Source organism: Larimichthys crocea, chromosome XIII, assembly GCF_000972845.2.
Source record: "Larimichthys crocea isolate SSNF chromosome XIII, L_crocea_2.0, whole genome shotgun sequence".
Classification (NCBI taxonomy): Eukaryota; Metazoa; Chordata; class Actinopteri; family Sciaenidae; genus Larimichthys; species Larimichthys crocea.
This window is the reverse complement of record NC_040023.1, coordinates 31,046,102-31,070,629: the sequence shown is the minus strand read 5'-3', so window position 1 is coordinate 31,070,629 and position 24,528 is coordinate 31,046,102. Positions and strand designations below refer to the sequence as shown.

Sequence of the window (24,528 nt, the reverse complement as noted above, 5' to 3'; positions counted from 1 at the left end):
AGTGGATGTTATTGTACAAGGTCAGCACGCAGGAATTTGCTTTAATGGGGGTTGCTCACGTTAACAGTCCGTAACTTTGCAGTGTTTTGGTGCATGTTTGTAGAAGCATCATTCGAGTGTAACACATGACGCCACAGACGTTCCCTTTCTTCCTCTAAATCATGTGACCTGTGTGAACATCTGTGTGGCGCTCTCTTGGCTTCTTAGGCAGATGCTCTGTGTCTACGGTCAACCTGCCCAAACACGTGGACGTTGTTATAAACAAGCGACTGTCCAAGTCCTCCGCCACGCTCTGGAACTCCCCCAGCAGAAGTAAGGCAACATCTGGAATGCCCTCCCCTCCCGTTTAACTGTGTCCATCACTCCGCCACCGCCAACACCTCAGAACCCGTCCATCATTGTCCTGTATTTTTTTCAGTTCTTCCCCTTTCTGATTTTATCCCTCTCTTGTGCCTGATGGTTGACAGCTGACCCATTTCCATCTTTCCACTATGAGTTCTTTTTTTTTAATTTTGTCTCCAGAATTTGGGTCAGGGTTTTGTTTGACATGCTCTGCATGCTCGTATTTTAATGTCGGTTATGTATATTGTTCATCTTTTGTTGTCTTTTTACTATCCTTTGGTTGGTTCTTCATGTGGTGTCCATTTCATGTGTTTGCACAGTCCAATGGGTCCTGTTTCCATCATAACATACTGGATACAAGATGGTTTTTTTTTTGATTGAATGCTCTGTTGACTGGTGGGTTTGGTTTATAAATGAGAAAAACTTCTTGGAATCAATCTTTCTTCGTGCTTTGGATGAGTACAGCTCTTAAGGTCTAACCAGGTCACGGTGTACTTCTGCAGAGAAGGAGAAACTTTAGAGTTTTTTTTAAAAAAGTAGCCGGTGAGTCAGCATTTTTCAGGAGATAATATATTCTGAAATCTTCCCTGGAGCAGGCACTGCTCATCTGTGCTGCTGGAAAATAAATATATAGGTAACTACCACAACACAATTGCACACCCTGTCTGTGAACAGTCACTGTAACATCCCCTACACCTTAAAGCCAAAAAAAAAAAAAAGGTATATCCTGCAAATAAATACTGATGATTCTCCACTATTATTCTTCTCTGCTTGTATGCTTAAGGCTGTGGTTATAAATAACTGAGTCACTGTCTAGACAAGCATTTCAAATAACTCTCTCTCTCTTGGGTGGTGCCACAAGGTTCTAGTGGACACATTTACTGAGCTCATTTTCTTTCCCTTTTAATCTCTTTGGGTGTGTTATTGGAGTTTTGTGTACTTGATTGGGTCTTTATAGCTTGTAGATATATTGCTACATGTGATCATAACCTGAATAATTTTCTTTTCATTTCCCTTTTGGTGACACATTTTTAGATTTAAATTTTAATATGGCTTCTGGCTCAACTGAGGACATCCATTTAAGACGTACCTTTAAAGTTAATAGAAACACATTTATCAATGTGTTTCCTTCTACCTGCAGCCCGTAACCTTGCACTGAGTCCATGGGAGAGCAGTATAGTCGACCGGCTGATGACACCAACGCTGTCTTTCCTCGCTAGGAGCCGCAGCGCTGCCAGTGTCCTCACCAATGGCAAAGATGGTCGTAAGTCAGAAGAAAAAAATGGATTAACTAATTAATTATTAGTTTCTGTCATTTGGTAAATCCATTAAATTACGCTGCAGCGTTAATGTTGATGAGCTTTAAGTGTACATCTCTTTCCTCCTCAGACTCTCCTCTCTGCCCCCGTTCGGCCTCAGCCAGTCCCCTCACCGTGTGCGCCCATCAGCCTCACCACCGCTGCTCCGACCGCTGGAGAGTGACATCCAGCACACCAGACATCACGCAGCGCCAACACAGACGGAGCTCCACACCCGTGAGTCTTCCTAATGAGCTTTCGTTCTGCCGTTGTCTTCTCTGATTACAACTGGGCCAGTCAAATCATAACAACTGATTTGTATTTCTGCGAGTGGGTTCACCTGAACCTGACCGAAAAGTTAATGGTGATATTGTTGGATTGCCAGGAGAGCAAAACATGGTCCCTGATCAGCCCCCCTGTTTTCTTGTATACCATGTATCGCATATCTTGTCTTATTTTTGAATGTTATTTTTAAATATTGAAATTTGCTTAGCTTTTTTTTCCATCCTTTCATCATGCAGATGGATAAAAACAAGAAAGAAAAGAAAGACAAGGAACGGGAGAACGAGAAGGAGAAAAGTGCCCTCACTAAAGAGAAGGTGCTGAAGAAGAGACAGTCTCTACCCAGCATGAGGCACAGACCTGATCCAAGGTAAAGCTTTATTTCTACTTTTCATTTCAATTTGGAAAACCGATTACCTTTTTTCTTATCTATGTCATATTTAACACCACTGTCTTTACTGATTTTAATTACCAGACTAAGTCATTTTCCCCCTGACACAGACAGCAGTCACCGTCTGCTCATTTGATTTGATGTCGCTCTAAATGTCCAATTATTCGATCAATTCTATTTAAGAATTTATATTTTTAGGGCTTTAACTTCAAACTATTGTCATAACCAGTTAATATAACAATGTGTTTTTTCATTTAAGCGGTTACAATGGACAATGTGTCAAAAAATAATGCACAGAGGGTTTTATACAGTCAGTTTATCAATCAATCCTACAAACAGTAGATGTAACGAAATAGAACTGAAAGAATTAGTTGATTATTCTGTTATTTACATTTTTCAAATAGAAAGTCAGTATTTTCTCTTGTTCAGCTTCCCACACGAGGACTTGCTGTTCTTCTCTGTTCAGTTAATCGAATATCTTTGAGATATGGACTGTTGGTTATACAAAATAAGATATTTTAAGGTTCCAGCTTGGATACAGGAAAATCTTTTCATTTCTCCAGTCAAACAATCATTAAAATTGATAGTTGAAGACAGTGGGAGTCAAGTGTGAAACATTGTGAAAGCTCCAACTGAAAAGCGTATCATCATCAAAAAGATATAGAATCTAAAACTACCATCCCAAATTCAGCAAAATATTACATCAGTCTACAAACCCTAAGAACCATAACAATAATCAGACATACTATATTATGCTACTGTAACATTCAGACACGCTTACTAAAACATATTGTAAACAAGGTTAACCTTACATCCCCTTGACCAACAGCTTGTTTCTAGTCAACTGCTGGCTTAAACAGAGCGACCGTGTTTACGTCTGCATGGTAATGACGGCATATTTCATGCTCTGTCTGAGCCTAGGCACTGGGATGAAAGATCCTAGGATGAGTGGCCACTTTCTCCCTTATCCCAGGGCCACTGACATAAATGACATTGACATTATGGATGGAAGGAGAGAAAAAAAAGTTCTTTTGACTCGACATAAAGGCCACAAAGTGCTTGGCAGAGCAGCCAGTGCCAGAGGCCTAGAGGAAAAACTTAATGGATGCTGCGTTGCCTGTGTATAGCTGGGCTGCTGACCAATAATGCACTTCATGTGTGATGTAATGTTTGAGTGCTTTGGCTGCTGTGAACCTGTTAGCTGAAGTCAGGTTTCTTCAGGACACCATCCATGTATGTTAACCCAGTATTTTCCCCTTCTTGCAGTCCCAGTCCTTTATCAAGACAACGACCATCATCCCCAGCCACGCCTAAGGGCAGGACTGCCTCCCCCAGCCCCGCTGCCTCCCCCAAGCCTCCATCTGCACGTGGAAGCCCGTCGACTCCTAAAGGTCGCCCCAAAAGACCAAGGACCCCTGCCAGGATAGACCACCGCACCTCGTCTCCCGCTCCACTCGAAAGAGTGAAGGAGCCACGCAGGCCCGCCACCCCAGAGGAGAGAAAGGGTGAGAACAAAAGCCAGTTTGGACTGAAAAGCTCAGAGTATCAGTCTAGACTTCTTGTTCCTACAATGTTTCCCCTCACAGAAAACACCTTATACTCAGGCACTAAACCTGCTCCTTTTCTTGGGAATACTTCAGAAACAGAGCTGTTTTTTTTGTAAATGCAGTATGTGCTGTGGAACACGCTAGGACGTAGACATTTGATAAAGATTATTAGATTTTTATATTGTTCTTTGTAGAACAGGATATTGCACAATAATCTGCATTTGGTTGCAGTGATCAACTGTCCTTTGTGCATAAAACATCTGGATTTTGGGCAGCTTCTGTCCACAGCTGAGTCATACTGTACTTTTTTTTTTCTTCTTGATATTCCCAAAGACGTCTTCACCGTCTGGCTTGGTCTCTTTTTGGCTAAAAAATGGATCTAATGGAAACAGTGAACGAACCTCCGGAAAGTCTGTTTCTTTCAAGAAGCAAAAGGCAAAAGCCATCGAAAACCATCAGGCTTAATTAGCCATGAAAACAAAGGGAATGTATTTAGTGAGCCACACACAGCTCCATGGGCTGTGTTCTCTCACATACAGCACTACGAGGCTGCACTAATCAGCCTTAATTATGTAATTACCAAGTTCTTAGGCTGATGCTGCGGCTGTTTACGATTTCCAGTTGCCGGGGACTGAATGTTTCACAGTGCATGGGAAGATAAAAATCTGCAGTTGAACATGTTATTAATAATGATTGATGGGCACCACTTATAAAGTCATTACTTGTAAGGAAACATAAATAATTGCATTTGTTTTTGTTATTACACAAGGCATAATCTGCATTGTCTCCTCTCTGATACTTCTCCTGTTTTAGGGTCCCCTGTGGTTCCTACCATCGCGGTATCCTCACCCGCTGCCTCACCCCACGCGTCAAGCACCCCAGTCAGAACCACTGCAGCCTCCCCCTCACCCGAGCCCGTACACTCAGCGTCTCCTGCGCCCTCTCCATCAGGCAAGCCCATGGCGGGCACAAACAACCCAGAGGAGGCGGCTCGCATCCTGACAGAGAAACGCAGACAGGCCAGAGAGCAGAGGGAGAGGGACGAGCAGGAGCGCCGCGAACAGGAGGAGAAGGAGAGGTCAGTGGGTTTACCAATTCCCAAGCCGTGTTCCCACTTAGGGGTTTGGTCTTTTAACTACCAATTACTTTATTTTCCCTGTCAGACATGTCAAGAAATATAGAGAGGGTCATAGAGGGGGCTAGAGGAACCATTATTAAAAGGCTTGCAATGTCACCAATGACATTTTAACTAATGCTGCTTTAGCTGATTTTTATGCTGAAACACAAAATCCCATGTAATGAACTAAAAGACAGCCGTAAAACTAAACAGGAAGGCTCCTTGCGTTATTACAGCACACGCATATCCGAATGGACCTCACTCAACAGTGGTCATGCTGTGTGTTAGCCAGTTCTAACCACAGCAAGTTGTTTGCGATCTCTTGTTGGCAGTCACGCATCATATTGTTTCCATTTCTTTAAATACTTTGGTTTGATGCTTGTGCTTTAATGTAAAGTCAGCAGAGACGGTGTAAACTAAAGAGGAAATGTCCTGTCAAAAGAGTAATTTACATTTCAAATTGTTTACCGCACTCAAAATGTTTGGCACGTGATTTTTGTTGGAAAACACTTCAACTTTTATGGCCTGACTCTGTAGGATCCTGAGAGAGGAGCGAATAGCGAGGGAGGCGGAAGAGAGGCGACTCAGGGAGGAGGAGGCCCGCGCCATGGCCGAGGAGCAGCGGAGGAGGGACGAAGCCCAGCGGCTGCAGGAAGAGAAGGAGGCTGAGGAGAGAGCCAAAGCCGAGGAGGAGGAGAACCTACGCCTGCAAAAACAGGTACGCTCGCTTTCAACGCCCAGCACGCAGAGAAAACACCTAAAATAGAAGCTATAGTGAGGTTGGGTGTTAAAGTGGTGCGGTTAACCAGAAATAAAAGGTCAGGACGCACACAAATGCAAACTCGCTGCATCCTCACTCATTTTCAGGCACTTTGCCTATCACACCACAAATCTCTCAAACACTCTCCTGTCCTCTGCAAATAGTCTGTCTGTGGTTTCTTCTGTAACATGTTTACTGTTTCAGCACAGCGGCTCACCTCACGCTGACCTTGTTTGATTACATCCAAAAGAACAGTCCAGTATTTCAGTCAGCGGGATGCTGTTGTCCTTAAAAGGCAAATATTAATCCGAACTCTTGGACCGGGCCCTTTTTTACCTTCCAATTAGTCAAACAGCCATCAGGAGCAATATTGACCCTTCCTGTATCTGTGAATGTTGCCAGGGAGACGCAGAGGAGAATGATGTTTGATTAGTAGAAACAGGAAATGTGGCCGTTGATTACAGTATTTATTTGTACATGTGTAACATGATCAGCTTCTCATCTCTGTGAAAGGTCCACGTCCCAGCACTTACACTTTGCCACCCCCTTGTGGTCTTTCACAGGAATGACATCTGTGGTTGCACACGATCCAATGCAATTATGCAAAGGCTTTAAGTATTGTATTTCACTTTGAATGGTCCTCATGAGGCAGTAAATGTTGAAAATAGATCTTTTTGGCTCAAAAGGTACAGGAAAATATCCCTTTTGTGGCTGTAAACAATAATTGCAGCGAGCAACCACACCCTTGTTACGTAAAAGGCATGTTATTTTGGCTGAGTTTCTTTTTTTTTTCCCCTCCTCTTCTGCCGGCATTAAAATTTTGTGGTTGGATTCTCGCCTGTGTGTGTGTTTCAGAAAGAAGAGGCTGAGGCTAAAGCCCGGGAGGAGGCGGAGAAGCAGCGTCTGGAGAGGGAGAAACACTTCCAGAAGGAGGAGCAGGAAAGGCTGGAGAGGAAAAGGGTAGGGCAACACGTCTGTCCTCCCATCATTGTTCTTTCAGCCAGATTGTCACCCTTTTGACAAAGGAAATTTACATTTTTTTAAATTCTAAAGGTAGAAATTTCATACTAAACATTTTCTTAAAAGACAAAGAAGAAAGTTGGGAACCTTCACGTAGATGTTTTGTGAAGAAAACTGACTTAAAAACGCAACCTTGCTCTCATTGCGTACATCTCAGAGCAACGCAGACTTAATGCTGTAGTTAAATCACTTCACAAAAAGCTCTCATCCTTCACTGGAGATATTATATTCTGTGGTATGTTCACTGACATGGGAAAAGCAGGCTTGAAAGTTGAGTCCCTGAAACCAAGATGAATGATGTTTTTGGCTTATCCTGGATTGCCTGTCTGCATGCCATGATTTAATAGAGCTTAGGCTGCGTGCACAAAGCTATATATAAACACTAATAATGGAGTCCTCGCTGCACCAGGCATCTGTGTGCGGATTTGTGCAGATCTTTGCACACGTGTGCTGATACGTGTGTGTATCCTGTGACCATGACCATCTACTCAAATATACCACCCACATCTACAGTACCCTCACGCTTCTGTGTGCTAGCTAAGCCTTTCTTTCCCTCTCCTCATCTTCTCTCCACGCGTGAAAAGGCTCTTATCTAGACGCGCCAGGCCTGGCTCAGCCTGGCTCCTTGCTGGAATTAGCCCCACAAAAAACAGCACGTCCTCTGCCCCAAAGACTCGCAGCTTAGTCACACTGTACCACACAGTTACTGACTTGACCTCTCCCGAAAACTGATTGGCCGACTCTCGTTATCTCCTCAACAAAGAGGAGTTTGTTGTCAGCAGGCACAGGTGGTTAAAAAGTATCCCAAATGGGCGACGCAGCAATTTATTAGACAAGCAAGAATCTTCAGTCCAGAAGTCTTGCAGCGAAACTAGATGCCATGAGTATGTGAGTTCATGAATAATCTTGGATCTTAAAATGCTTCTCTTTTATGACTGGCAGCTGCAGTTACGGCCCCGTTGCCTCAGGCTAACTGTGTCCTCAGATGAAGGTCGCATGTTGCCTTCTGTGCATGCAAAATTAGCTCCAGAGAACGGTTTGCATTCTAGTGCAGCGCCGACTTATATTCTTTCCTCTATCCTACTGTTCACTGTTTGACCATCCTACGCTGGTGTTCCAGCTGAATACACAAGTGCTGCTTCATCATTATTGACACAGCCCCATCCACCTGAGACACCAGGGCCTCAATTTGACTCGGTGCATTCACTTCAAGCATAATGACCTCAGATACAAGAGACAGGAAATCATTTTTCACCGAAGAGAAGCAATGGACGGCAAAAATGTGAAACCTCAGTTTCTAGTAAAACAGTCTGACACGGTGTGTGGGCTCAGTCTAGCCGTCTAAACCTAACCCAGTTAAATAATGAGATTTTTACTTATTAAAAACATCCACAGTTGATTGGTGTTATGAAAAGCGATACGTTTTATTTCTTCACTTTATAAACACATCTGCTCTAATCCTTCACTGTATTGGCATAGAAAACAAATGTGGTATTTCATTCCTTCCTTTCTTTCCTCAGCGTCTGGACGAGATCATGAAACGGACACGCAAGACAGATGGAGGCGACAAGGTACGTTTTTTTTTTTCTTTTTTCTCAGTATTATTCAGCTTTTACCAAAAACAACAAGCCAAGCCTTTACTTTGTGATTGAAAATAACAACTCCCATCTTCACAGAAAGAGACAAAGTCCTCCCCTCTGGCACAAGTCAATGACAAAGAGGCAGAAAGCAGCAAAGGTAAGCAAAACATCTGTCTGAACAAGGCTGCCTTTTACAAAACATCCTCAAGTGAGGGAGGAAAATCAGCCTTTAATCTGTAGGAATCAATTTAGTGTAATTGTCTTAACTGATGCCCCCTTACATGTGTTATCTGTGATACTTTGTGACCAGCTGGTTTCCAGAATCCACTTAGAAGATTTCTCACTGCTTCATCATCATCAACTCCACGCACCGTGTCTGACCCATGTTTTTGTAGATGAACTCCTTTTACTTATCCCACCTTTAAGCCGATATGCTGCTGCTGCTTCTTCTGTATCTTCCGCACGTTAGCACAAACCAAATCACAGGAATTTGTCGTACTTTTGTTCTCGGCTTTAGTCAGCTTCATTTTGTTTTAAAGTTTTATTAGATCATATCTCTGCCTCATATCCTGTACAGCTGCAGTCTGAGTCTCTTCTCTCAACAATAGGACCCATGTGTACACGCTTGTAGTCCAAGCCATGGGACTCTGGGAGTTTGAGAGGAAGAGTGGGCTCATGGCAACAGCCTGTAGCAGTTATCAGACATTTACTTTTGACACACGTGATGCTGCTCTTTCTGCAACTTCTAATTATGGATTTTCTTTTTCTTAACACATCTATATTAAGAAACATAACTTGCACACCCTTTCTTGTCTAAGCTTCCACGCCACGTACAGTGTACTGTATGAGTAAGAAGGAGATCAACGTGGTCTGGGAGATATGCGGTTTGTAGCAGTTTCCCAATGCAGGAAGACATTAGCGCAGCTATTGATGTGGTCAGAGGCCTGGCAGGCATGCCTCTATTCTAAGTCAGGGTGGTGGAGATCTGTCTCAACCACAGCCATCTCCGCAGCAGAACTGAGTTAGGGGGATCTGGACTACACAGGAAATACGCCTAGGGAAAATTTGGCATCACCTTTCTTGCCTTGCCTTCTTGCTTCATCATGTAAGGGTTGAATATGTGTCATCATGTTGGAGTGCATAGTTAACCCATGTTACACTGGTTAAATGGCTGTTTTTACTTTGTTTCCTTCTAGCGTCTGCTGAATATCAGCCGAAGCCAGAGGTCAACCTGCCAAATAACATGACAGAAAATGGACAGACAAATGTCAAAGAAAGGTAAAAAAAAAAAAAAAAAGATTTCAAGGTTTCTTTGTGCCTATATGAAATCAAGACCTCCATGAACAGTATAAAACTTGTGTGCCAGACAAAATAAGCCGGGAGTTGACTGCTGTTGTAAACCTCAACGAGAAACACAAGAAGCTCCTCGATTCAGGTCCACAGTAAACAATCGCAATACTGAGAGAGCGATTTGGTCTTTTGAAATGTTTACTCTTTGTATGTGAACACATTTCTTGGGGTAGAATTTAAGACTCCTGTAATTGAACTGGAGTGGAATGACTCATTTGTTATGAGTCACTCTGGCCCGTCATAACTATAACCATATCCTGCCTTTGTGTCTCCCCCCCTCTGCAGCAGCCCCTCAGTCCAAGTGGTCAATGGGATCCAGCCTGCGAGACATGAAAACGGTCTGTCCACTAAAGGAGACACTGCCAACTTCGGGGATATCATCCATCTTACGAATCATGGCAACACGGCTAACGGAGCACGGGATAAGTCTGAGAGCAACATGGCCACCGAGCAGATCATCACGTTTGAAAGTGAGGATCCATTCATGAAAAAGGCCGGCCCCATGAAGCCTCAGCATGTTGCAGGTACAGAGTTACACTTTACAGTGCACAAGTCCACAATGCAAGCATGATGTTAGACAGTACAGTACAGCTCAACCATATCCGCTACACTGTGTTAATTAGTCAGATTTCAGGGTGCTGGTCAGCAGATGTTGCACCTTTTTTAGCCAGAGAAGCTTCAAGCTCAATCTTCCTACCTTACTTTCAGCAATAAGGATCATTTACTAAAACAAATAAAGTACATTTTGTTTATATAATCACAAAATAGATTGTAAAACTCACAGCCAACCAGTGCAGAAATAGATAATAGTAACACGCTCTTGTCTCTTAATAAGTTAAAAGTCTAGCTGCAGCATTTGTGGTTAAACTGAAGCTTCTAACTAAACTGTGAGTAGTCTCAAAGGAATTTAAGGCATGACTTTATCAAGGTTGGTACAGTTTACTAAAGGCCAAACTTTGGTTACAATTAGAGCTCTGAGAAAATGTAAGCTAAGGCTTTTTTTGTCCCTAGAGGGAGAAATTCAGAAAAGCAAATGTTCATTTTCCTATCAAGGATTAAAACTTAAAGATAACATGTGATTACAGACCGTAACCTGAATATTGCTAGCCAAACGGCCACATTTTGAGTTAAAGGATTTGGTTAAGCTCGGACAGCCAATTTTCCAGTTTTTGCCTGTCTGTTCCTAATAAAAAGTAGCAGCAGTCGGAGCTATGGTTCATTTGAAACGAGCTTGTGTTATTTGCACTGATCTGGTTTTAAACTTGGCCAAGTTCACATTACCCAATACAGACTGCATCACAAGGTACCATAGTTGGGGCTGTTGACCTTGGCACGAAGCGATGCCGAAACTGAACTTGTACTTGATCCAACGTGCAGGTCATCGCTACCAGTGAGAATCAGTAGCCCCTGCGGAGAGGATGGTGTAATTATGAGACTCCACTTACACTCACAAAGGAGTGGAGATGGGATATGGAAGAAATAGTGTAGGGAAGGGTGAAGAAAAGTGGGGTATCTTTATACTGATGACAGCTTTTACTCAGCGGCCCCGCTGACTTGGGCCTGCACCCTGTGAGGAATTCTTAGAATGGCCCTGGCGATGAGGAGACCCTATCCACAAGTGCTTCCCTGCCAGGGGTTAGAAACCGGACTCCGAAAGCAATTAAGCACCATATCACCCCCCTCCCAGTGGCAACGTCAGCAGCACCCTACTCTCCCCTTTCTTTCTGGAGCTTAACCTTCACCCGATAGCCAGAAGGCAAGCCAACAGTCATAAATACTATGGAAAGAAAACAGGCCTTTGCTAGCCCGCTGGCAGATTTTCTGAAAACTAATTTAATGAATATTTTTACTCCGCTCATCTTCCTACGCCTCTTGCCTTAAACTCCGTTACGTAAAACTTGAGACGCCTTCGTCTTGGCAGGACATTTACGACGAAGGCTACGATTGGGAAATATTGATATGCGAGACCGATTGAATGTTACAATGTAATTTTATAGGTCATTTTATTTTGAGGCATACTTCCAGGGTTTATTTGAATGTTCATACGCGTCGAGGTCTTGGCTCTTCTTCGCCTCACATGTGGTGTTGTCAGTCAAATAATTCAGTGGTACATCAATTACTTCACTTGTTTCACATGTTGGCTGTATATGACTATAAAATGTCTTCCATTTGAGTTGAGGCCTACCCACATGTACCCAACACTGTCGAGGTTTATGGGTTGGTGCCCACTACAACATGTTTAACATCTTTTGCATTTGGTATTGTCACCAGGTCAGAGGTTTACGGACCGTGTCAGTATTCAGATTAAAGAGGGTGACCCTGGTTTGGCTACAAACTGAACTCCATTTTGTCTGTTAGCATGTGTTGATTAATGCTCAATGGCTGCTGACCCTTAACCCTCTGCCTCTCTTCACAGAAGTCCTGTAACAAATTCCAGTGTTGCCTGAGGCCATCGACCTTTTCCCAGCCCTGCCAACACTTGCATGGGGAGCCCCGTGACCTGTGCCAATCAACAACCTTTGTCTGTGGCCGTTGTTTTTTTAAAAACAAACACATTTCTCACAGGAGATGAAGTGGGCCACAGAAGAAATGACAGCCATGCATCAGGACACAAGCAAAAGACGAAAACAGGATGGAAGGTGTTGCTGCTTGCAACACGGGTGCATCAGTGTTAACATTCGTAAAAAGATCTTTGTGGCACCGATTCCATGCACCTTAATACTCGGCGGCATCATCCTTTGTACATTGCTGTGCAGCTGAGTAATTATTACAATAAGCTGAAGTGTTTGTTTTCTTTGTTCTTTAGTTATTTAACTGAAAGAGAAATATAAAAAGACTGGGTACAAGTTTGTGAATAATGTAAATTAACTTTGTGTGACGGACAAAGGAGGGATGGGTCTGTGGAATAAAGTTGTATGAAAGGGAGTCATTTTATGCTTCTTTGCTCTGAGTAGACCTTGTAAGTGAAACCCAGGCATTATACATCCTGGTCTGTATAAAGCTACCTGTAACAGTTTTTTGTAAAGTTAAACTGAGAAATCTGAAGAAAAAAAAAAGATTTCACATGCAACAGCTTCTTTTGTGTCTGAACTTACTGTCTGTCTCGGCTATGATTGATTGTATGCAGAACTGGATGTAATAATGAGTGTGCAACTGCAACAATTACAAAACTAGAAGTCCTATAAGGTCAGATCCCTATGAACTAGGGATCTTTACTATTTAACAGTTTAAGCTGTTTTTATTTCACATGTGCAAGCATGACTCCGTTCTCTCATTTGCATTGAGATGCCATGGACTCATCTGTATTTGAAATGCTGGTGCGTGTATATGCTATAATTATTTTGATGTGCGTTAAAGGTCAGTGGGAGTATCTTAAGTCTTATTAAAGACGAGCTGTCCAGTCTGTGGTCTCTTTGTCATAAATCACTGTGGATTTGATGAATTCGGGGATTATTTATGGGAAGACGGGAAACAGTACAGATGTTCTAAATACAACGTTAAAGTTTCTCAGGTTCCTTTATCCAAAACAGGCACTAAAGATGATAATCATTTGTTATTAATTTTACAGTTTGGGAATGTTTTGTGCTCAATTTTAGCTTGTTTACTCCTGAGGCTCTAGCAATTTGCCTTCCGAGGGTACTAACGATTCCCAGCGAAAGTTGCGAAAGACAGTGCATGCACAGGAAAACCGGAGGTGCCACCAGAGTGCCTTACAGTCTATACACAAGGCATGCGAGTTAGCTCAGCTGTCCATTGCAGTTTGGCTCTCCCTTTACAAAATCCCAACAGGGGGTGCATGCCACTCCATCTACTGCCCCCCTTTCACTATATTCAGGTGGTCAGTGGGTGGCCTGGCACACCATTTCTATCCTTCTGGGCTGCTGAAGTGCATTACAAACACGATTTATGTCCCCTTCTGTGAAACCCTAAGACATCCCTAACAGATCATCATGTAGAACATACGTGATTTAAATGACTTATAGCAGCTTATGAAATGCAGTCCAGTAGAAGGAGGGCCAACAGTTTAACTTGAACCTGTTGATGCACAGATGGCCCTCTTACCTCCCAGTGGGATAAGATTTGATCACCATGCAGTGGAAAGCTCTGAGCAATGCATCCAAACTTTTAATTTATCTTCTAGAGGGGGATGCTCTCAAAGTAAAACAGAAACTGAAGAGGGGAAAACTAACATTCATCATGAAGGAGATTCAACATGGATGTGCCCAAGATTTAAAAAAAGTGAGATCTGTAATCTTAAATCTATGAACACGATGAAACATGATATTTATTATTATTCCTACAAATCATCCCTTGATCAGCTATATGCCGGCTAACCTAAGCTCATATAGCTCACAGTTTGAATATGCAACAGCCAGTTGGCTTCCCAAGCTTCCTTGAGAAAGATGTAAACTCTTGCCGACACCTAAGTGTGAGTTTCGACAACATGATCTCACTACTTCAACATGTTACTGCTGTTAAAAGCTGTATTCATCAGCCCCACCAGAGGGTGCAGCACTGCAGTGCGGAGGTAACAGACGACATTATATAGAGAATATATTTGGATCCATGCCTACTCTTAAGTTTGACATAACAGTGTGTCAACTTTGCTGTGCAAATATAAATGTCTATAAAACTGCAGAGATTTACTTAGAACTCATAATCTCTATGTCCATTTGGACAGAGTCGATCTGCGAGTCAATCCCTGGTAATGTGTAGTACTTCTCAGTGGGGACTTGAGGATTAGTGGGCACTATTTTTAGGGAGGTGTCAGCAAGGCAGTGCACAGTTACAAGCTGAGTAGTGCCAAGTCTCGGAATAAATTCAAACAGAATGAGGACTGAAAAAAAAAATAAAGTAGAATTTGTGGTTTCCATGGACGATCCAAAAGCCATTAATGGTAAATAAATAAATAAATAAATAAAAAGGTGGTTTCTGTTAAGTTTAGTGGCGACGAGTTTGATAGTCCTGGAATAGCCTGGCTAGCTGCCATGGCATTGCCATGGCACTTTGATTGATAGGTGTATTATCTCCTCAGCCTGCAAGTGTGCTGATGGGTGCACTGGAGGTGTCATTATCCATGACTATATTTTTATTCTCCTCCTCACCGGGTGAGGATAAATAACTTCTTGTTATGGGTCATAAAAAAAAAATTTAAAAAACCTAACCACATGTCTTGTGTGCGGACTTTATGGGCGTGTTGTCAGACCTTTGTGTCAAAGCTGCTCTGTGTAGAATATGCACCCAGATTACTTTTGGACACAAGCTCACTGTTGTTTCAGACGTAAATCTCTGCCGCTTGTGGACTGTGAGGAATCTTGTAAATGTTTCAGAATGGCAAGCGTGCCCGCTCAGCCTCCATTTTAAACAAGATAGGGGGTCAGCACCAGGTCACACCACTCTAGATAAGAACGCCACTGCCCCAGTTATTCATACATCACAATCATCAAAGCCCCATGGCCCAACCTTTGTTTGGCGTTTATGCTCACACCCCTCCCCTCTCTCAGGTTGGAACTGTCTTTATCTGCTCAGCAACAGGCTCTCTTCACACAGCTGCTCTCGGATAACAGTACATTAATGAAAGGCCAAAGAATGGCCAGCACTCATAAGCAAGACCGTTTCTTGACACCCCTCCTTGGAGCTGTCAGAGCAGGCCAACCTCTCAGCTATTCCAACAGGAGATGGCAAGATTTAAGAGCGTTCCCACATCGGACCCCCTACGGGGGCCTCGATACCACAGGAGGTGCCCTCAGAGGTTGCACAGAGAACCCAGGGCCTCATATCCTATCAGGGAGTGGTCACTGGGGTCTGGCAGCAGCTGAGTCTAAAAAGGCAGCTGTTGGGATCATTGTCACAACCTGGCGGATCTGGATGCTCTTTGATGAAGAGACGATCTTCCACCAAGCATCAAGTATTCAAGGAGTCAGACCTTTTATTGGTACGCTCTGTATTCACATTATTGTGAGCCTGCAATGATAATGAAAGCATGCTTGGAGAAAGTGGGAACAGATTTATTGGACAAGTAGGCATTTACTTTATGGGGTGCATCTGCTTGGCGGTTGATTGCTATTGAGATTCCTTTGTTAACGGAGATAGCAACATGCAGTCCGGAATAACTGTGTTGCTAACGCACGTTGGATCTGCATCAAGGCAGGACTTTATGATCATATAAAATAAAGAGTAATGCACCGCTCTCTGCTAACTGCCTTCCTCTTGTTTTTAGACTCTCACCTCGTCTTATGAAAAGAACGAACAAAGAAAGCTAATCTTTTATAGAAATTTGAAAAAAAGAAAATGAGAATGTCCAGATGTCTACGGATCAGGTGCCAAAACACCTGAGCTATGAGGCAGAGTCAATATGCCAACAAGCTCACAATAATAATGCCTTCATACCAGCGCTTGACAGGAGTAATGATTGCCACATTCATCGTCTTAGTTTTGCGTGTCAACATGATAAAACTCGATCATCAGCACAAGTACACCAGAGGCTGATGGGAGTGTCTTTAACCAAACAATTAATTCTCAGGTGTAACCACATTTTATAGTAAACCACCCAACAGATGAGACATTTCACTTCAAGGTGATACAACCACTTCTGCTCTGCGTGGGCACTGAAAAGCGTCTCAGACTGAGCCGCACAACACCAACTTGTTATTCCAGCCATTCCAGCCAAGATTCATGCGTCAGGTTACATTATGTTACTTGCTCGCAGACATTCGGCTCAAACACTCTGGTGTTTGTCAAGATATGCTGTTGTTGGGATATTAGCTATAGTAGAAGGGGAAATCTGAGTATCGCCGCCTGGAGCTGGTGTGCTCATTTTGGTGAACCCTCTTGTCCTGTCCGCACAGCAGCAACCTAAGCAACAGTTTGCTTAACCCGCAACACAGCTAATGTTAGTTACATTACTTCCTGTGTTGTTGTCTGCACTATGTCATTTGGTATTTGAATTTCTACAGAATCGCTAACCCACCATTATAACCACAACGTCTTCAGGATACTGTATGTCATCGGGCTGACCACTCATTTCTGTGCTTGCATATTTCACTGAATATTCAAAAGCCTTGATCCGCTAGTGGTGCTCGAAACTTTATCCTCTGTATACCATATCTTCAGGTAGTCATTGAGAACCAAAAATGTGACACCTCATGATAGCGCTACACAAAAAAGGAGAGGAGACCATCATCAGTCGGCTTGATCCTCTGGGTCGCATGAATGTTTGTACAAAAGGTCAGGGCGATCCGTCCGACAGTCATGGGAATATTTCAATCTGGAGCAAACTGGTGGACCAACTGATCAACTGACATTGTCCCTAGAGCAATGCCGCAATACTGTGGCTAAAAAGCGGTATAACAAATGACGCCCCAGAGGTTTCACATTTAGACAGCGACACCGTTTTAGTTTCAAAGATCTGTTGTCTCTTCATCTCGGAGCTGACAGTTTTACAGCATCACCACCAATCAGCACACAGAGGACAAGCGGCTTCAATTTTGCCAGCTTGCAGGCACGGTTATTTTCAGTTCATGGGATAACTGAGAATTAATCCCTGTTGCACGCTCGCTGCCAGCTACAGCAAGGGCCTTTGGATTGCTCGGTTTTCTTTTTGTTCCGTTTGGAAGAGAAACGGGAGCTCGCGAGGAGGAACTGTAGCCAAAGCTGTGTTAAGCAGAGAGGAGATCCTCTCCGCTGTCAGTTTTTGTTAGTACTGACTCAGTAAAGTGGAACCTCTATATGATTGCTCTCACTGTCGGACTGGCACCACCTGTAGTGTCTCTACATAGTATATTTTCACTCAACTAATGTGTTGTGTCTTGGTTGCTGTGACACTGTGGAACATCACAACCACAGGAGTAATCAGATGAAGCCACACTGACTCCTTTTTTTCCATCGGGAATTTCTGTCCGCCTGATTTAATGTTGGGGAATTTTCTCAGTTTTAAAGTAGTTTTGGAATTAGACTGTGTTTTCTCAGATTTTTATGCTCTTCGAAAGTTATAAGCCTCATAACAAGAACATAAAATATTGTTTGAAAAATAATGATGCAGGCCTTAGCAACTCAATATAGTTAATCTTGTTCAAGCACGAAATGTTGTTCTTTCCCCATGTGGGAATGAACAACATGGCGGGCATGCCAATTTTAGATTGTATTAATTTATTGTCAAGGGGTTTAATAAGGCGATGACACGCACGCACACACACACACACACGCACACACACAAAGAGAGAGAAGGTGTGTGAATCCGTGTTTGCATTCCCACCGATTCTGTTCGGATGTGGTTTTATGTGTACGTGCACATCCTCAAAGTGTGTGGGATTGTGTGTAGCGAGCGAGTGTGTTTGCATGACACATGAGAGCAGCCGTTCGGGGACCCTGGAGAGCAGAGTGAGTAGAGAAAGAAAGAGGAGGGGTGAGGGTTGGGGGGGCTGAAACTACCATCCGCCTGGCCTGGCGACAGCGACCCTGACTTGTCAACGCTGTCAGAGTGAAAGCATTCGGGCGGTGGAAGGAAAGTTTGAAAAAAACAAAAACGCAGTGACACGTTTCTCTTTCACACCACACTGGGACAAAGATCAATCCCACTTAAACGCAGTGACGGGAGTGTGAAAAAAGAGACTGAAAATTAAAAAGACATTTACATAAACTGTCATAAAACATCAGATGAGCAGTCACTGATGCTGACAGGGGGGAAAACACCTGCATGTTACTCCTGAATGCTCTTAAACAAAGGAAACACAATTTAATGAGCATATATAACCAAATTCTTTCCGTGCATTTTTCTTTCTCTGTGATGGTCTGTTAACACTGTGTGAATGTGGCTTTTGTTTGTTTTTGTAGTTTGCTCTCACAGACATAGTACAGAAATAGTAAAGACTTCTGTGGACGCTTATTAAAAGTGTAAGTGCGCTTGCACAGTTGTGTTATTCTCCGTACAGATATAGATAGATGGGTACTCATACTTAATGAAAAACTATTTCAAGAATTATTTTTTTTCCAGGTCCAAAATGAGTCTCGAGTCTTAGGATCTTTGCCATATATCCCATTACCATTGGGATGGAAACAAGAACGTGAAACAAACAAACTTCAATTGTGATTGTTCTTTAGTGGAAATGTGTTACTTCTGAGATTAACTTTATCAACTCTACACTGGAAAGATTAACAACCTTAGAAGAATGGAGGCGGTTATTGATATTTTTCTTCATTCTTCAACCTAGGTTCTCTGTAAAACACAGGAAACCAGCTGTACTGCATGATAGGAGACTATAAAAATGAGTATATGTACCTGTGTGCATAATTCAGCCGCAGACATTGGATGTTAAATTGTCAACCTTGATCCAGTTATGATGCACACATTCCTAACAAACACTAAATTATAATCTATATGATTTACGTTGCTATTGTTGATATTAACATATATTTGGCATCAGTCTTTTTGTTCCACAGATCTGCGAAGAGACCGATCATTGTTCTGATTTACTGGAGATTTTCTGTCCGTTTTCCCAGAGGGGATGTCAGGCACAGCTGGTTCTCACTGTGATGTGGAAAGTCCCCTTTTTGAGCATCATTGTGTGAATCCCTCTTTTTTTTCTCTCCCCAGTTTCTTGCTCTTTTGTTTTTTTGTATTTCTTCTTCACACATGCATGTGTTACACAGCAGTGTCAGCTGTCTGAGTGTTACTGAATATGATGTGGCTGGGCCTTTTTTGAAAAAAATATTCATCTCCGTGCAGCTAACTTAAGATGACTAATCGTTTTTGAGAGGCGACTGTCCCTTTTTTTCAAGTGCGTTTCAAGTTTTGACTTTAAAAAATTGAGAAAAGGATCTTGGATGTAAACCCATAATAATTTCAAGTAGGACTGCAGTTGAAATTTTATTTGAAACACATGCATTCCCCATGCCCTTCGTGCCCTCGTGCAGCAAATCCCCTCACAGCGTGTCTTTAGGTTTAAGAAAGGAAGAAAGGAGGAAACCCAGATAAGATACGCTGTTTGAAGCCTAAACTAAGAACACATTCAAACAAAGAAACAACAGAAATTTTAAAACCCTGGCTGTTTCAAACATAATGCAAACACAGACGACAGATGGACACAATATATAAAGTTACCATAACCACATGGGGCTGTTCACAATGACATGCATGAAACATATAGGCTGTAATGTTTTCTACCATGTTTTTATTATTGTTATTTATCCCAGCTGCATGCACTCGACCCTTAGACCACTGGTGTAGAAATGAAAAGAAGATCCTCAGCCGTGCTCACAGCTTAGTGAGACTAATTACAGCAGTGCTTTGACCTAAATGTTAAACGTCACTATGCTCACATGCAGACATTTAGCGGGTATAATATTCACCACGCTCATGGTGTTAGTTGAACGTGACGGCTTGATAACATTTGCTAATTGAAGCATTGAAACACAAAGTAGAGCTGAGGCTGATGGGAATGTCGTTTGCAGTATTAGACAATTACAGTTTTTCACCTGATGATGATGCTACAGGAAAGGTTTATCCTTAAGGGGGCATGAATGTAACAATTTCACAGCAATCCATCCAATTGTTGTTGAGTCATTTCATGATACTAGTTTTGATTTGTGACATTGGACTCACCAATGTGAACCTCCAAGTCATGATTCATCATCTGGGAACCATGAATCTCTGTACAAATCTGAGGCATTTCTTGTGACACACTGTTAGCATTGCTAAATAACTCTTCAGTCCTTAGTGAAACCTCTTCTCCTCCAGCGCCAATTAAAAATAAACATCAGCTGTCTGCAGGACAGTTAGTTCTTGGGGCCACAAGATCAGTTTCAACCATCATGAAAGAAAGAAAAACTTTGTGTTTGAATGTAAGGTAGCAGAGGCCTGTATTTTTAGAAGCATCCTAGTAACCCCACACAGCGGGGTTCTGACCTGTAATTCATTTTCTCGCTGCCTCTGTCAGCGCCCCACCCCTCCATCCTCCATCCTGTGTTCAGATCCTCAATTTGTGAGTGATCTACAGTCTGCAAGAAGTCTACCATGCCTGCTACACCACATAAAAGCCATCAGGTTCCATTTTGCATGGTAAAGTAGTGCCAGGTTGTATATTAAGTGATCACTTCAAGACATCTTGGAGTTAAAGAATCCTGCAGGAGTTTGCCCTTCTGCTGATATTGCCAAACAAGGAAATATTTGCCGATGGTTGGCATCAATAAAGCCGCAGGGCTGGCACACAGGGGAGTAAGCTGGTCCTGGTTAATTTGCTTTGGACTTGATTGAATTCATGAACTTGTGTAACTCAGATCCAAAAACAATTGGTGCAGCCAAGATAGGCTGCAGCGAGCCAGGGAACTGGTGCTTGTAGACTTTGCCACATATGCATACAAGTTGCATTAAGCATTGAATTTTGCTTTGTTAAGCAGAACTGAAGGGACCAATGCAGAGTGCATAAGTACTTGTCGACATTTTTTTGTGTTGATGATGCACATTGTAGTGGATTGAGAGGAGGAGCACAGTGTGTTCCCATGTGCAGACACTAAAATGACTTATGAGACAAGAAGAAGCTGATTATAGGTTATGCAAGCTTGTAGCATTCTCTTAGCCTAAGTTCAGAGAAGAGCTAAAAATCTGAAGATTTGAAAAATCTTCATTTTGAGCTAAATCGGCTATTACTGACACACTCATCTGGCAACACACATCAAAGTTCAAAGAACTTTATAATGATGCAGACGTTTTATATGGCACCCAGTTGTGTTTCTTAGGAAGCAGTCCAAATAGCTTTATTGATGTTTATTTATTCCCTGTTTAAAATGGCTGATGAAATTATAGCACCCTTTTGCACAAAAGAGAATTGTCCTTGGTTTTTCCTTTTCCATTAAAAAGGCATGGAAAGAGGAACACGGGAACCAAAAGTCCGCTACATGTGTTCTTCATCTGGTGTGAAGAGGCACTAAATCAACATTCTGTAAAAAAAGACAATCTCAGTAGGTTGTGGGAAGATGAAGAAAAAGAAAAAAAAAAGTTTGATGGGAATTGAGATCTAGAGGTCCAATGCCAGGGTACTTGCTTATAGCAGTTATTCTGCAAAGCCAAGCATCTTTGCACATAATGATCATAAAAAGACTTTTCCCAAAGACTGGTCATGCATAATGCTTGTAGAGAGATAGAGAAGATGTCCAACTTGTGCAACATCTTGGGTTTCATTGGGTCCGAGGGAAATGCATGTAAGTTTCAGAACTGGAGGAAGACCAGACTCATGCTGATCTGCTTTCTTTTAGTCATCGAATAATAGTATGCACAGAGCAGATGGTCATTGCATGATTTGGCTACTCTAGTCAAATGTGACTTCACACACTGTTACGTAATAAAAATCATTATTTTGTGACTTTTGCTATTGCACTATTGCACACAATGCTTTATGTATTGCGCCACTGAGAGGCTGAGCAACAGTTGACTGGACTTTGTTGCTCTGAGGTCTAAGAGCAAAGATATTTAATAGGTGCAGGGGTGATACAATTTAAGAGGAGGTAAAGTTTATGCCCTTCCAATGAACCTGATAGGATTTCATCATTTAAAGCTCAAGGTTGTTTATGAGAGGAACAATTTCAGAGTGCCTCTCGAGTGTACAAAGGTGCAGTATGTCGCCATTGCTATTCCTGAAAGCCAAAAATCTTTCTGAGCCCTACAGCCTTGGATGTAATGCTGACAGACGGGCAGCTTTCTCTCTCTCTCTCTCCTTCTGCCCCACAACAGTCACTCCTCTCAGCTGAAGTGGTTGGGAGGAAACTGTGAATGCCCCTGTTGTGTGAAAAAAAAATGTGTTTGTCAGTTCAAAGATGTGTCGTGTGCGTGTCAACATGAGCGAGAGAGTGATGGAACATGTGCGACAACATGGCTGCTCTTTACATTCTGTGTGAAAGTAAGTGTACGCACGGAGTGTGCATGTGTCTGCAGCACAGATCAGACGGTGAAGGGGAAAAGGGGGAAATACTGCTTAACTGAACCTTGGAGCAGAACCAAGAGCCACAAAAGTAGCTCTGGATCCAGCATCCCTGAGCCTTGTAGAGACGTCTAGCAGGACAGAACAGAGGAGAACAGTGGTTCTATTCAAAGCAAACCATTTTTCCCTGGCACCAATTTGAATGGGTATAAAATGAGATCACTCGTTTTTTGGCCATCAGAGAAATGTTAAGAAAAAAAATTAAATGAAAACAGAAAAGAAAGCATTTTTCCCTCTTTTCCAAAACAGCAGCTGAGCCTTATGTGTCTTGTAGTTGAATGTAATCAAGTTTCATCTTATACTTTCAGAAACAAAAATAATGTTTGTGTTGAACTGGATGGGGCCTCATTTTTTCCTGGTAGAGTCGTTTCTTTTCGGAAGTGGAGGGGACTGGAAATGTTTCCCTCACCAGAGTAAGAGAAGAATAAATTCACAGTATGATTCCACTTTGACCCTCCTTACTCTGCCTCTCTTCTGAGAGTTTTTTCAATTTCTTTCCAACTAAGACGACTGTCAGTTCAAATTCTTTGACTCGGTTCAGAGAGAAAAAAAAACAAAACCACAGCGGAAGCCTAACAAGCACATTTTCCTGATTAAACTGACCCCATGAGAGAAAACAGGTGGTCTGGCTCATCGCAACCTTAACATACTGACTGTCCGACGTCACAAGCTGCATTGCTTTCCAGGTGTTCAAACCAATCACGATGCATTTGAAAAGCCAGTACGAAATGTAAATTATTTTATTTTACTCATGCAGATAACAAATGGGCTATAGTTCACAAATTCCTGCAATAAATAGCAAGCATAGAGAGGTGGGTGGATGGATAAACCGCATACAACACATACAACATGTAATTGCGACTATAAACACATCTACAGCGCATACTGTACATTCAGTCACACTGTACAGTAGATACGTGAGAAGCCACATGATGACTTACTATGTTAAGTGAAGGGCTACAGCCTAAATAAAGTTGAGAAGATCCATGGCGAGGAGCCAATTATTCTATTTTAGCACCATTTCAGCTGTTTAGCTTTTTAGTTAACAGGTGCTTTTAATGACGGCAGGATACAGACGTCGCGTCATACCACCCATTAACAATTATAGAAGATGAAAAAAACTATTCACATTAGCCACAGTTATTATAAGGGAATGGTTTGGTAACTTTGAAGCCTTTGAAGATCATTAAAAAGGTCAGTGATGAGGGATGGGCTTACCGCGATTAAATGCATACAATATAGTGTCATCAGCATAACAACAGATGTATTGTATAGTTCCCACTCTATGAAGGGTTCCCAGTCCACAACGACAAAAGCGTTTGCTATATTCAATGAGAACCAAACACAGATGCAAACGGGGAAGGAGAATCTGTCACTAGATTTCATTAGATGTCTAACAGAAGTAATCGAAATAGCACGACAAGCCAAGCCTGTTAACAGGCCAGAGCTTGGCAAAACAGTAGCGATAAAAGCTGAATGAAAAAGCTGTTGCATATTTAAAAAACACGGTTTGTTTTTTCCTTTTGCTATTTTTGCGTGCATGCGTGCTCCCACATATTGTATTACAATGAAACAATTCAGCCTTGAAGAGCTGTGGGAAAACTCCTGATCTTCAAATAATCACAACAATATGCAACAAAGGCTCAGACAACACTAATGTAATATCAAAAGTGAAAGCAACAAAATTAAATCAAATGTGTAACACTCAAACACGCTCATGGAAGAACATCTGTATGCCTTCTTCCATTTAAAAAAAACAAAACAAAACAAAAAAAACATCTCTACTTGTCACCTTCCATTTCAGAGAAAAGTTATGAAATTAGCTTTCATTTGATAATATCATTATATCAGCATTGGCTATTGAGAGAGG

The 24,528-nt window shown here is 42.2% G+C and overlaps 1 protein-coding gene across 5 annotated transcripts in view; it reads left to right on the top strand.

The window, feature by feature from the left end:
• Positions 1-13,090, top strand: part of map7d1a (MAP7 domain containing 1a) — a 36,277-nt gene extending 23,187 nt beyond the window's left edge. For 2 of the 5 annotated variants that reach the window (XM_019267202.2, XM_010731641.3), the window contains 13 exons: positions 208-312; positions 1,484-1,606; positions 1,732-1,877; positions 2,162-2,292; positions 3,580-3,818; positions 4,674-4,938; positions 5,515-5,695; positions 6,593-6,697; positions 8,278-8,328; positions 8,434-8,494; positions 9,534-9,615; positions 9,973-10,211; positions 12,104-13,090. In XM_019267202.2, coding sequence (XP_019122747.1) covers positions 208-312; positions 1,484-1,606; positions 1,732-1,877; positions 2,162-2,292; positions 3,580-3,818; positions 4,674-4,938; positions 5,515-5,695; positions 6,593-6,697; positions 8,278-8,328; positions 8,434-8,494; positions 9,534-9,615; positions 9,973-10,211; positions 12,104-12,114 — 1,739 coding nt within the window. In that variant the 3' untranslated portion in view covers positions 12,115-13,090. The remainder of the gene's footprint in view (positions 1-207; positions 313-1,483; positions 1,607-1,731; positions 1,878-2,161; positions 2,293-3,579; positions 3,819-4,673; positions 4,939-5,514; positions 5,696-6,592; positions 6,698-8,277; positions 8,329-8,433; positions 8,495-9,533; positions 9,616-9,972; positions 10,212-12,103) is intronic. The other 3 variants (XM_019267204.2, XM_019267203.2, XM_019267201.2) reach the window with 2 other exon arrangements.
• The last annotated feature ends 11,438 nt before the right edge of the window (positions 13,091-24,528 follow it).